The sequence below is a fragment of the Bos indicus x Bos taurus genome, chromosome 2 (genome assembly GCF_003369695.1).
Source record: "Bos indicus x Bos taurus breed Angus x Brahman F1 hybrid chromosome 2, Bos_hybrid_MaternalHap_v2.0, whole genome shotgun sequence".
NCBI lineage: Eukaryota > Metazoa > Chordata > Mammalia > Artiodactyla > Bovidae > Bos > Bos indicus x Bos taurus.
In genome coordinates, this window is record NC_040077.1 from 88,770,118 (window position 1) to 88,783,249 (window position 13,132).

Below are 13,132 nucleotides of genomic sequence, written 5' to 3' on the forward strand. Positions count from 1 at the left end.
TAAAGTTACACATGTTCATTATAGGAAGCTTGGAAAACAGACAAAATGATAAGAAAAAAATCACTCATAATTCTTCACCCCAAGGATAATCAGTACTAAATTTTATTTTTCTTTCTAAGCTAGTGAAAGTGAAGTCGCTCAGTCGTGTCCGACTCTTTGCGACCCGGTGGACTGTAGCCCACCAGGCTCCTCTGTCCATGGGATTCTCCAGGCAAGAATACTGGAGTGGGTTGCCATTTCCTTCTCCAATGCATGAAAGTGAAAAGTGAAAGTGAAGTCGCTCAGTCGTGTCCGACTCTTTGCGACCCGGTGGACTGTAGCCCACCAGGCTCCTCTGTCCATGGGATTCTCCAGGCAAGAATACTGGAGTGGGTTGCCATTTCCTTCTCCAAGCTAAAGAAAGCTATAATTTATATATCTTAGAGAGAGTATTGTTCTTCAGAGTTGTCATCCTTGAAGTGTATTCATGTTCTCTAACAACAGTTGCCATTGCTTAAAGCATTTTTAGAACCTTATTCAGAGCCAATTTAGGTACTAAATTCTCTGTAGATTCCCATGCACTGGGTACTTTGGTAGAGACATAGCAAAGACAATGTATCCATTCCCTAAATGCTTGTCAGAATAATATATTTTATGTTCTACCTTTTGTGCCTTCTAAAATTATATGCTGCAAATATTTGACCATCCTGTAAAGAATACCATCATTACCCTCTCTAAGGACCATAAACATCTTCTGCCACTTCTGTTGTGGTAGGAGATGGAGTTTACCAAAATGCTACTTCCTCCCGTGTCAAAGATTGATGGACATTTTGGGTTATATTTAAAAGTCTTTATTAAAAATTAAATCTATAAATGTTTACTATCTCATTTGACAACTCATGTTATTTATTACAGAGTCCACACAACAATCTTTGCCTTTTGTGGTACATAAAGAAAATCAAAGAATTGTTTTTGTCAAAAGTTTGAAAAAGCACATTTTAAAATCAATGTCTTTTTAATGGAAGTGTTATAGTCACTGAATGATTTCCCTCCAAGGAGCTTCTGTAAAAGCAAATATATCTTAAGTGTGATGAACTGATCTTTAAATAAAGTCGGTAGCATCTTGTGTCAAGGTAAATGTTTCTTAAAGAAGCAGGCATGCATGATCACAGACACACACATACGTAAAAGAAAAGATTGCTATCGAAATGACCGTTGGTATACTTTATTAAAGTGAAGAAAGTCAAGTAGTTGAAGAAGAAAGTCAAGTGCCAGCTGAGTTTTCATCTCTTTGGTTTATTGTACACAACACTGTTGCTTTCAGAAAACAAACCTAACCCTCAACTCAAGCATCTCCCTTGTGGTCTGGTTTCTGCCTTATTTTTCACAGTCTTATCTACCCCACCGGCTTAGCACAGTACCCTCTTCCCAGACTGCTGGGCACCTGGGGCACCAGGACCCTGGGTCCTAAGATTGGCTCAGAGTTCTTCGGGGCCCCACCACAAATGGGGGCCCACCGGGCATGCGCAGTTGTCCTAGGGGCTGTGCTCTTCCCTGGTTTTCCGATTGCCAGGATTTCCTGAGACTTCACCAGGCTCTCAGAGCTCATCACAAAGTGTAGGCTTTGTCTTGTGTTGATATCCTGGGCACATTCATAGCATCTGGCATTGTGTTCAGTCAGCGTGTTAGCAAAATGAAGGGTTACAATATATTCTCTCAGAAATGGACTGTTGGAAGGATAAGTTAGTCCGATTGAAAGAGAGTCAGAATAGAATTGTGGATTAGAATCTCAGAGCTTAAAAGAGCCTCTCAGTCAGTCCTCTCACTTAAAGATGAAACCCGGAGCAGTCAGCTGACTTGGAGAAGGTCACCCAGAGAGTTGGCACCAAGCCAGGCCCAGCATCCGGCATCCTGAGGTCTTGTCCCGTCCTTCCCGGCTCTCACTCCTGTCATCTTTCCCTGGTTGTTTCAGGGAGGTTGAGCTGACTTTGCAGGATCAGTGACCAGAGCTTTTGAAGCCCCACTCAGAGCTTAACAGAGCAGCAGATGCAGAGGGATTCTCAGGGAAGGCTTGGAGAGATTGTGGACTTAGTGAGTGTTTGCCTGGTTGACTAACCAGCCCAGCAGCTGTCTCTAATGCCTAAGTGGTTACTAGCTGGGCTTGTATGGATATTACAGGCTATCTTTTGGAAAGGAGACTATCATAGAAACAGTAATAACTAACATCTATTTGTGATAAATTAGGCAGGATATCCCTGTGGTTTCGAGTCCAGGCCCTGTGGTCAGATGGTCACAGAATCCCAGCTCCATCACTTGTCCTGTATATTTTTATAAGACAGGTGCTTTCAACTTTCAGTGCCTCATTTTCTTTATCTGCATAATGCCAGCGGCAAAAGTGGTTATCTCAGAGTATTGGCTTCCCTAGTGGCTCAGAAGGTAAAGGATCTGCCTGCATTGCAGGAGACCCAGGTTTGATCCCTGGGCTGGGAGGATCTCCTGGAGAAGGGCATGGCAACCTACTCCAGTATTCTTGCTTGGCAAATCCCATGGACAGAGGGCCCTGGCAGGCTACAGTCCATAGAATGGCAAAGAGTCAGACATCAATGAGTGACTGACACTTTCACTTTCTTTCAGAGTATTGTAGACTTAACTCATGGAAGCCCTGGAACAATACCAAGCAATAAATGTTAGCTATTGTTATTATTAAAATGTCACTGCTGTGAATAGTAAATTCATTGCACAAATTATATACTATCTGGTCTTGCCAACATCTCTGTGAGGAAGCTGCTATTATTATCCTCCATTTTACAGTTGAGTAGACTGAGGCACAGAGAGGTACCCCACCCACACAGTTTTAAGTCACGGGTAAGACAGCCTGAGCTTGGATGTGAGTGTGAGGAAGATGAGCAGTGTGGCTTTGAAACGTGAGATCTGATTTCCCAAATTTCTTTTTTTCCCCCAGAGCACTCCAGACCCTGGCCACTTTCAGGACTATCTCCGTGGATTCCCAGGTAAGCAGAGGTGGTCCCTCCCTTCTCTGTGTCCTCCTCCTGCCCACATGGCCGGCTGCCTCTGCACCTGTCGCTGATTCCCAGGGGTTTTGTCATAGCCTGTCAATCTTCAAGGGTTTTACCACCAGAACGCTTATGTATGGGTTCGCAAGCTGAAGGGCCAAGTTGCTGGTGCTGGGGTGGGAGGGGGGCGTAGGGGAGAGCAACAGAGGACCGGAAGCACTGCTGCCCCACCCACGTGCACCTTCTCCACCTGCCTCACCGGTTCTGTAGTGTAGTTTCATGCATGTAAAATACTTCAAAGTGCCAGGGGGAAAAGTCTTTTAGAGATCCTTGTGTTGTAGAAAGGAATTATAGTTAAGAGGGGCAGGCTCTGGAGCCAAACTACTTGGTTTTCCCTCCTTGCACTGATAACCATGTTTGGTGTTGTTGAAAAGCTTGGTTCCCTGAATCTAGAAGTCTGGTTTGCAGTCTTCAGTGCTCACTCAGTGCTGACTTGGAGTGGAAGGACACAGCCTTTTGAGCCAGACAACCTGGCTTTGCATTCTCTTCTGCTGCCTAGTAACTGTAGTGTCTCTGCGTGTCCCCAGCCTCTCTGAGCCTCAGTTTCATCCTCTCTAATATGGAGCTAATTATACCCATCTCTGCAAGAGTTGTTGGGATTTGTGTAAAGTGGACTGCATAAGATTGACATTCAATTCAATGGCAATTATTATTATTAGTTATTGATATTTGAATGGGCTCATAACAAGTATTTTCTGGAGGGGAAAGCATGCTTTTTTTTTTTAATCCACATACTTTCCCTGAAATATTTTCATTTTCTCCACCAGCAGTCTTGCTTGTTTAAAGTAATTTGCTTAGCAAGCCATATATTCATTGTGAAAAGATCATCTCTGATAGAACCTGTCAAATGATTATAAATTCCAAATTGAAGTAGTCCAAAATAAAGAGGTCTTATTCCACGTGAATGTCTCCATGAATACTTAAGCTTGATTCTTTTTCTAAAACCCTGAAACTTCAGGAGTAAGATGACTGTAACTTTTTGGAAAAGAGTCATTAACATTGGTGGGAGTTGGTTGTCTTCCATTAATGGAATAGAATATTTTACTTCCTCATATCTGAAATCTGAATCACCATAAAAACATTTTCTTTATTGTTGTTCAAAGGGAATTATTATGGAAACTACTGACTGATTTTTCTCTCTCTCCCTCTCTGTGTCACACACACACACACACACACACACACACACACTTTAGTTTTTCTTTCCCTTAGGCAACTGAAGAGTTACTATGTAAATTTCTGGCAGCCTTCTCCCCATCAGACAAGCAAGGGCACAATCAATTCCTGTTTTCTTGGAATGTACCAAATAATCAGAAACTGATTATTCTGCTTGAAGGCAACAAGCAGCTTGATGGAAAGATGTACCAATTGAAAACAATTCTGATCATATTTTTGTCAGGAGAATGAGATGCCTCCAGCTGTCTGTCACTAATTATATTAGAGGTAGAAAGCAGGAATGTTTTGGCCTGCAAAAGATCACTCTAGTCTCATGTTGGAACACTAGTGTTACTGGCTGCTTATCCCAGAACAGTGACATTGGGCATCCATTCTGTAACTCATCTTGCCAATTGGTCACAGTCTGAAACATGTCACATGAGCACACTTAAGGAATTTTCTAATTATAGTTCAGAGGCTTTACTTTTATCTTTTTATGTTCATTCTGCAGACATCACTGATGGAAATGATTTCTCCCTCAGCCTAATCCTATTGCCGGCAGTTACAAAAGAACAGAGAGATGGCAAATGAAACCCACAGTAACTGAAGAGGTGTCCGAATTCCATTAGGAAGTGACCTCTCCCATGTGGATGCATAAGCCATATAAATCCATTTTAATTGTGATCTGTGGTACTTATCTGGTCATGTTTATTTTGGATGCAAGTGCCAAAGCTGGATTTAGACCAGAACTCCAGATCTTCAAGCTCTAATGACTAATTTGGGTATCCATTGAATCCCTTAATTCATTTCTTAATTAGTTCTCCCAGAATTAGAGTTGCTTGGTTATAATCATTTTCACAAAATTTTCCAATAAAAACAAGCATACATAGATTTTTTCCCCCCTATGGTTCACACATTTGCTATGGTCTTAAAGAATTGTTCTTGTTGTTATCAAAATTATAACAATGACAATAACAAAACTAACATGTTGCCAGGCAATAGAATATGAAGTGAGGCACCAGGAACTGGTTTGGATTCCCAGCTCAACTATTTACAGTCATGGGATCTGGGCCAAGTTGCTTTCCCTGTATTTCAGTTTCCTTTTGTAAATGGGAGGAATAATAGTACCTACCTCATAGGGTTGTTTTAAGGCTTGAAAAAGCATTGCATGTATGAACTAACATGCAGACAGTCCCTGGCACTATGATAGATGCTACTTATTATGTTTATTGTTCATAAGACAGTAGGAGACTGATGGGCAGATTTGCTGGTGCCACAATATTGTCATCCAAGTTTGTCCCATTTATGTCATCCATTTGGGGATCACTCATGATGGTAATGATACGTTGGGGACTCTGAGGTTGAAATTAATCTCTGTTGTTTGTATTTGTACACCTCAGTTTAGCTTAGGATTAACATTTTTGGCTTTCCATGCTTGATCAATATGAAACCTTTTGGTGTAAAATTGCTTTAAAATTTGAATGAACATTTTGTTCTCTCAGTAGGCACAATACTGGTCCTCATTAAAATGAAAAATACAGTTATGATATGTAAAAAATATATGTGGTGGGGAGAGGAGGCTTGGGGGAATTGACTTCAGTAAATTCATTGGAAACTTTCATACTATTTTTTAACAGTTAAATGCATTTAATGTCTTAGTTCAAATTTAATCAGTGTGCAGGAGTAAAAGTCTAGGGAAAGATAAATCTAGTAATTTAATGAGCTTTCCTCATGGCTACATAAGAGTTTATTTTAAAATTGATTGCCAAGTGATTCACTAGAATTACCTTTCTTAAGTTTTTTTTTCCCCCCAGAAACTAAGGTTGGTCCAGCAGTTCTACTCTCATGCATGCACAGGTGTGCACTTGTGTGTATATGCTAGAGAAATGTGCACTCACATATATCCAGAGATGTGTAAGTTGTTCTTAGCAGCATATCTTATATTCATCTCAACTTAGAAACAGAATAGCCATCCGTTGTAGAATAGATGAATAAACTGTGCAGTAATAATAAGAAGTTATGATTCTATAATTATAGGATGGAATATTATACAGCAATGAAAAAAGAAAACTTGGAGCTACACACAATAACAGGGATAAATCCTAAGACATAATGTTGAAAGAAAGAAAATACAGAAGACTACATAGCAATCTTATTTCATTTGTGCAAAGTGTGAAAACAGACAAAAACTACACTCTGTTGCTAAAGGGTATTGACAAAAGTGACCAGGAATTTACTGCTGAACAAATCCCTTCTAAAGGAGAGTGTGCTGGGGAAAACAGAAGAGCTGTGGGACTCCTGTGAGTCCTGGCGATATTCTGGTTTTTGACTGGAGCTTGTAGGTGCGGGGGCTTCCCAGGTCAGTAGTAAAGAATTCCCTGACAATGTAGGAGACACGGGAGACACAGGTTCAATCCTGGATCAGGAAGATTCTCTTGGGGGAGGAAATGGCAACCCACTCCAGTATCCTTACCTGGAGAAGTCCATGGACAGAGGAACCTGGCAGGCTACAGTCCATAAGGTCACAAAGAGTCAGACACATCTGAGTGGCTGAGCATACGCACACAGTTGCATGGGTAAAACACTGTATTATTATTATATCTATATATCTATATAGATATATATCTATATATATCTATATCTATATGAAAGTGAAAGTGAGGTCGTGTCCAACTCTTTGTGACCCCGTGGCCTGTAGCCTACCAGGCTTCTCGGTCCATGGGATTTTCCAGGCAAGAATACTGGAGTGGATTACGATTTCCTTCTCCAGGAGATCTTCCCCACCCAGAGATTGAACCTGGGTCTCCCGCATTGTAGGCAGACGCTTTACCGTCTGAGCCACCAGGGAACATTATATATATAATGTTAATTATATTTATATTAATTACATTAATGTTTTATCTGCTTTTCTGGTTGTAGGTTAGAGTTCATAATTTTAAAAGTTTTTTAAAAAGGCAGAATAAACTCTCTCCAACCCAGGGTGGTTTATCCTTGTCCTGCATAGTTTTAGGCCAAGAGATTCCTGTGGTTATAAGTGGCTCTAGAAGTAAACTACTGCCTCCCTGCCTGGCAAAGTGGCCTCTAAAGTAGAATATGCACCCCAGGGAGCTCTTGAGAAGATCCATTTGGTTGAGAAGGAAATTGATTAGAACTTGCGTTTACTTTCATCTCATTATCATGAAACATTATGATAACAGGTAACTGTATTGACACTGGCATCCTTGCTGAGTCCACGTGTCAGATGTTCGAGTATCACCTGGAGGGAGGGAGGCAAGACCTCCTCTTCACAGTGGCTTCCCCTCTGGTTCATCTGCCTTGGTTATTGTATGGAATATATCATACCTGGTCACCTGGATTTACAAATTCAATGTTTTACTTTTAACAAACCCTCACAAACTGTCTTAAATAGAGTCTTCAAAGAATTCCCATAAATTGAAAATAGTTTTAAATTTGCATGCAAGAAAATGGCAAAGTTTAACATGAACTTTGTTGGCCCTGGTGTGAGGTAATGACCATGATCAGTTGAATCAGATCTGGCAAGAAGCTGACCACCAAAATTCTAAATTATCTGAAAGATGTATAGATTTACATCCACTGTGGTTAATCTTGAACCTTGTCCTGAGTATGTTGTTTTGAGACATCGCAAAATAGTACATCAATTCTGTCATTCTTTTCTATTTTAATCATGTTTTATAAGATATATAACATGTTAGTACAATAACATATATATATGAATTGTAAACAAACAAGGAAACTTTTTTGTTCCAACATCTAGGATGAAAATACCTTGAACTTCACTGTCATGCAGTTGAAAGGCTACTCCTTGCCAACTGTTAAAATGTGTAGAATAGAGTAAACTTGCTATCCATATCAAAAAGATGCACTTCTTAGCCTTAATTTTTTTTACTGGTAAATATCAACAGTAAGGCAAGGGTTTATATATTTTACTTTACTAAGACTTTCCCCAAGCCCTTGGCTTGCAGTTGGGTAGGAGAAAATGAAAAGGGGTATATACTCAGAATGGCTCTGTTTTTCTGTTTCGTTTATATTCCCTGTAAGATTCCTTTATGGTTACATCTATGCATACCCACCAAGGTGCAGTGGACAGGGTGCTTGACCAGCAGTCAGGAGACCTGATTCTGAGCCTGGTTCTGCCAGTAGCCAGCAGCCAGGCCACAGCACAGAGGCGGGATCCTCCCTGAGCTGTCTTTGCCTTTTCTCTATCATGAGGGTTGTGATAGCAACCCTTCCCTGACCTGGCACAGGGATCACATATGAGAGCCTCTTTAAAATGGAGTTTCCTTCAAACAGAAGGAATTATGGTCCTGTCCCTTCTATTTCAGGCTTTCCAGGTAGTGCTAGCGGTAAAGAACCTGCCTGCCAATGCAGGAGACATGGGTTCGATCCCTGGGTAGGGAAGATCCCCTGGAGGAGGGCATGGCAACCCACTCCAGTATTCTTGCCTGGAGAATCCCATGGACAGAGGAGCTTGGCAGGCTACAGTCCAGGGGGTCACAAAGAGTCAGACACAACTTAGCAACATTTATAACTTCTTATTAAAGTGCTGACATCTTTAACTTACAGAGCTCTTTTTATTGGAAGCTACAGAAACTGACTGGCTAGCTTAAATCAAAATATACTTATTTTTGAATTGTTTTATTGGGAGTACCTATAGGATTGAAGGGACTTCCTAGGTAGTGCAGTGATAAAGAATCTGCCTGCCAGTGCAGGAGACACAGGAGGTACAGGTTCCATCTCTGGGTTGGGAAGATCCCCTGGAGGAGGAAATGACAACCCACTCCAGTATTCTTGCCTGAAAAATCCCATGGACAGAGGTGCCTGGTGGGCTACAGTCCAAAGGGTCACAAAGAGCCGGACGCTGAACACGCACGTGCACTCACAGAATTGAAGGGATGGTGGAGTCTTCGAACTGCACAAAGGGCCACCGCCAGGGAAGGCCTTGCAGTCTTAGCATTGGCCTCTGGGGCCTCTTCCCTAAGGCAGCGCTGCCAGTGTGGTGGGTCACCGATGACTTCTGCCCTCTGGGGTTCATGGTTCCAAATCTGAGGCTCCATGAAGGGGAAATCTAATTTATCCAACTTGGGTTGATGAATCGCCTTTTGACCAGTCAGCCTCAGGTGAGGAGATGAGGTCACAGAGGATGCACAAGATTCCTGGGATCTCTGGCTCTGCATGTCTGGGCCCTCTCAGAAAATCGGGCATCCCTGTGAGCTTCTGCCTACCATTGGTATTAATGTTTCCATAGTTACTAATGATTCAACTCTCTTTAAGGGATTTGAATTAAAAGAATCAGAGAAATATTAATACAAGTATGGAAGTATATACAAGTGTTTTTTTCAATCAATGTCAATGCACCTAATTGAGCCTGGGTTTCTCATATATTTCTTGAGGTAAACACTGGACTTGAAATCACTTTCATTAGATGCTGAAAATTCTCTGAAGGTCCCAAGGGGTCCTCCTGCCCAGGCCACTTCTCTAAGGTTTGACTCCATTTCTGCCTTTAGCTACTGCTTTACCTCTTGTTAGAAGAAAGTGAAGTTGCTCAGTCGTGTCCGACTCTTTGCGAGAGTAGCCTATAGCCCATCAGGCTCCTCTGTCCATGGGATTTTCCAGGCAGTAGTACTGAAGTGGACTGGCATTTCCTTCTCCAGGGGATCTGCCCAACCCAGGGATTGAACCCGGGTCTCCTGCATTGTAGACAGACACTTTACCATCTGAGCCACCAGGGAAGTCTTTCTTGTTAGAAAGAAGGTATTAAATCAATTTTAGCATTCCTAATGCTGATGCTCTTCTTACTGACAGCTTGACTTGCCCTAAAATTTTATGGAATGTGGAAAGAAGGTAAGAGAGGTGCAGAGTCTGTGTACCACAGGCAAGTCATCATACCAATCTTGTGAGCCTATCAAAGTATATTTGAATATATCACAGCCATTCCTAGACAGACATAAATAGCTGTCTCACACCCTCACACCAAAAGGGTATTCAGTGCTTACCATTTGTTCTATCAGGGCTCAAGTAGATACATGCAATATTCCAATAATGGAAAAGATGAAAATGTTTATATCCCTGAGAAATCAATGCATATCTTCCAAAACAAGTTAACTATTGCTATCAAATATTGCCCTGGCAAGTCCTAAATGGATATTGTCCCCTTAGGAACAGTCACTATATAGCTATAAAGAGAACAGAAATTCTTTGTTTTTTAAGCATATAGACTTAATGTAATGACCACATTTTAGGTTGTTAACACGCAGTTAAATTTCTTTAAATCAAAAGACAAGTTCCTTCTTAGAGAAAGAGTACCACTGAAGAAAGAGATGTGGTAAAAACAATCATTATTTTACCCAGTTTCCATTTTCCCAAGTTGCTGAGTTATAACATAGTCTATGATTATACTTTTTAAACCAGCTCTCAATAGATTACCAACCCAGTGCCTCACACTGGTTAGCTTATAAGGATGATTTATTATTCGTCAGATTTTAAATGCTGACCCATGAAATGCTAAAATTGTATTGGCAGCTGTTGTCCAAAGGTTTGCAGATGTCCTGACTAATGCTTTGAAAGTCCAGCATTAGCAGTAAATCACAGCATACGTAATTTTTCAATAAAGTAATGGAAAGGATTTTGCATTCTAGGTCCTCTAAGCTTTGGAATTTGGAAGTTACTTACATGGGAAATTAAAAGGGTAAAATGTTCTCGGGCTTTAACTCTTGAATTTGGGGCCAGCACAGTCAATAGCTAAAGCATCTTGGTAGCTTTATTCTCCTAACCCTGAGATCTCTTGGCTCTGAGAACTGACGAAGTTGCCAAGTATAGGCCTAATTGCATTCCTAGCTACTGAGAAAAAAATTTTTTTTTCCTTTTCTTTCAAAGAAATACCTTGAGCATTAACATTTTCTGGAATAGCAGAATTGTTTATAAGACTTTTGCAGAGGTTTCTGAAAAGAGAGCTTGAAGAGGGCTCTGGCAGCCAATTAAGAAGCATGCGCTGCTCACCTAGAGTAACAAAGAGTTAGGGAGAGGAAACCAACAAGTGAAAAGAGATGTGGCTTTGTCCTCTCAGCTTGCTCTCTGATTAATGAGCTGATGTTCTCTTTTTTCCTTCTCTATGTTCTACTCAAAGATGTAGCAAAATAGTGCATGATATATTCAGCTAGCCCCATGATAGACCACCAGCTGAGTATAAGCTTTGTTCACTAGTATTTCCAGTGCTGTGACCAGTACTTGATACATAAGAAATGTTCAATTAGTATTTGTTGAATGAAGGAATGTATTCAGGCAGGTCTCTCTATGATCTGTAAATTGGTGATTTGTATATTGGGCCAAACATCTTGGAATGTGAAGTCAAGTGGACCTTAGGAAGTATCACTACAAGTAAAGCTAGTGGAGGTGATGGAATTCCAGTGGAGCTATTTCAAATCCTGAAAAATGATGCTGTGAAAGTGCTGCACTCAATATGCCAGCAAATTTGGAAAACTCAGCAGTGGCCACAGGACTGGAAAAGGTCAGTTTTCATTCCAATCCCAAAGAAGGCAATGCCAAAGAATGCTCAAACTACCGCACAATTGCACTCATCTCACACGCTAGTAAAGTAATGCTCAAAATTCTCCAAGCCAGGCTTCAGCAATACGTGAACCGCAGACTTCCAGTTTTGTTCAAGCTGGTTTTAGAAAAGGCAGAGGAACCAGACATCAAATTGCCAACATCCACTGGATCATCGAAAAAGCAAGAGAGTTCCAGAAAAAACATGTACTTCTGCTTTATTGACTATGGCAAAGCCTTTGACTGCGTGGATCACAATAAACTGTGGAAAATTCTGAAAGAGATGGGAATACCAGACCACCTGACCTGCCTCTTGAGAAACCTGTATGCAGGTCAGGAAGCAACAGTTAGAACTGGACATGGAACAATAGACTGGTTCCAAATTGGGAAAGGAGTACGTCAAGGCTGTATATTGTCACCCTGCTTATTTAACTTATATGCAGAATACATAATGAGAAATGCTGGGCTGGATGAAGCATAAGCTGGAATCAAGTTTGCCAGAAGAAATATCAATAACCTCAGATTTACAGATGATACCACCCTTATGACAGAAAGTGAAGAAGAACTAAAGACCCTCTTGATGAAAATGAGAGGAGAGTGAAAAAGTTGGCTTAAAGCTCAACATTCAGAAAACTAAGATCATGGCATCAGGTCCCATCACTTCATGGCAAATAGATGGGGAAACAGTGGAAACAGCGACTGACTTTTTTTGGGGGGGGGCTCCAAAATCACTGCAGATGGTGACTGCAGCCATGAAATTAAAAGACGCTTACTCCTTGGAAGGAAAGTTATGACCAACCTAGACAGCATATTAAAAACGACATTATTTTGTCAACAAATGTCTATCTAGTCAAGGCTATGGTTTTTCCAGTAGTCATATATGGATGTGAAAGTTGGACTATCAAGAAAGCTGAGCGCCAAAGAATTGATGCTTTTGAACTGTGGTGTTGGAGAAGACTCTTGAGAGTCCCTTGGACTGAAAAGAGATCCAACCAGTCTATCCTAAAGGAGATCAGTCCTGGGTGTTCATTGGAAGGACTGATGTTGAAGCTGAAACTCCAATATTTTGGCCACCTGATGCGAAGAGCTGACTCATTTGAAAAGACCCTGATGTTGGGAAGGATTGAAGGCGGGAGGAGAAGGGGACGACAGAGGATGAGATGGTGAGATGGCATTACCGACTCAATGGACATGAGTTTGAGTAAACTCTGGGAGTTGGTGATGGACAGGGAGGCCTGGCGAGCTGCGGTTCATGGGGTCGCAAAGAGTTGGAGAAGACTGAGTGACTAACTGATACTGAACTGATACTGATATTGGGCCAGGTATACTCAGAGCTTCCCAGGTGGCACTAGTGGCAAAGAACC

At 41.3% G+C, this 13,132-nt stretch overlaps 1 protein-coding gene across 7 annotated transcripts in view; it reads left to right on the forward strand.

Moving 5' to 3' along the window:
- Nucleotides 1-13,132, forward strand: part of SPATS2L (spermatogenesis associated serine rich 2 like) — a 190,929-nt gene that overhangs the window by 21,305 nt on the left and 156,492 nt on the right. For 6 of the 7 annotated variants that reach the window (XM_027564026.1, XM_027564009.1, XM_027564016.1 and 3 more), the window contains exon 2: nt 2,942-2,990. Coding sequence is in view for 2 of the 7 variants with exons in the window: in XM_027563981.1 (XP_027419782.1) it covers nt 2,942-2,990 (49 nt within the window). In the remaining 5 variants the exon portion in view is untranslated. Of the gene's footprint in view, nt 1-2,795; nt 2,815-2,941; nt 2,991-13,132 lie in introns of those variants that run through there. The other variant, XM_027564020.1, reaches the window with a different exon arrangement.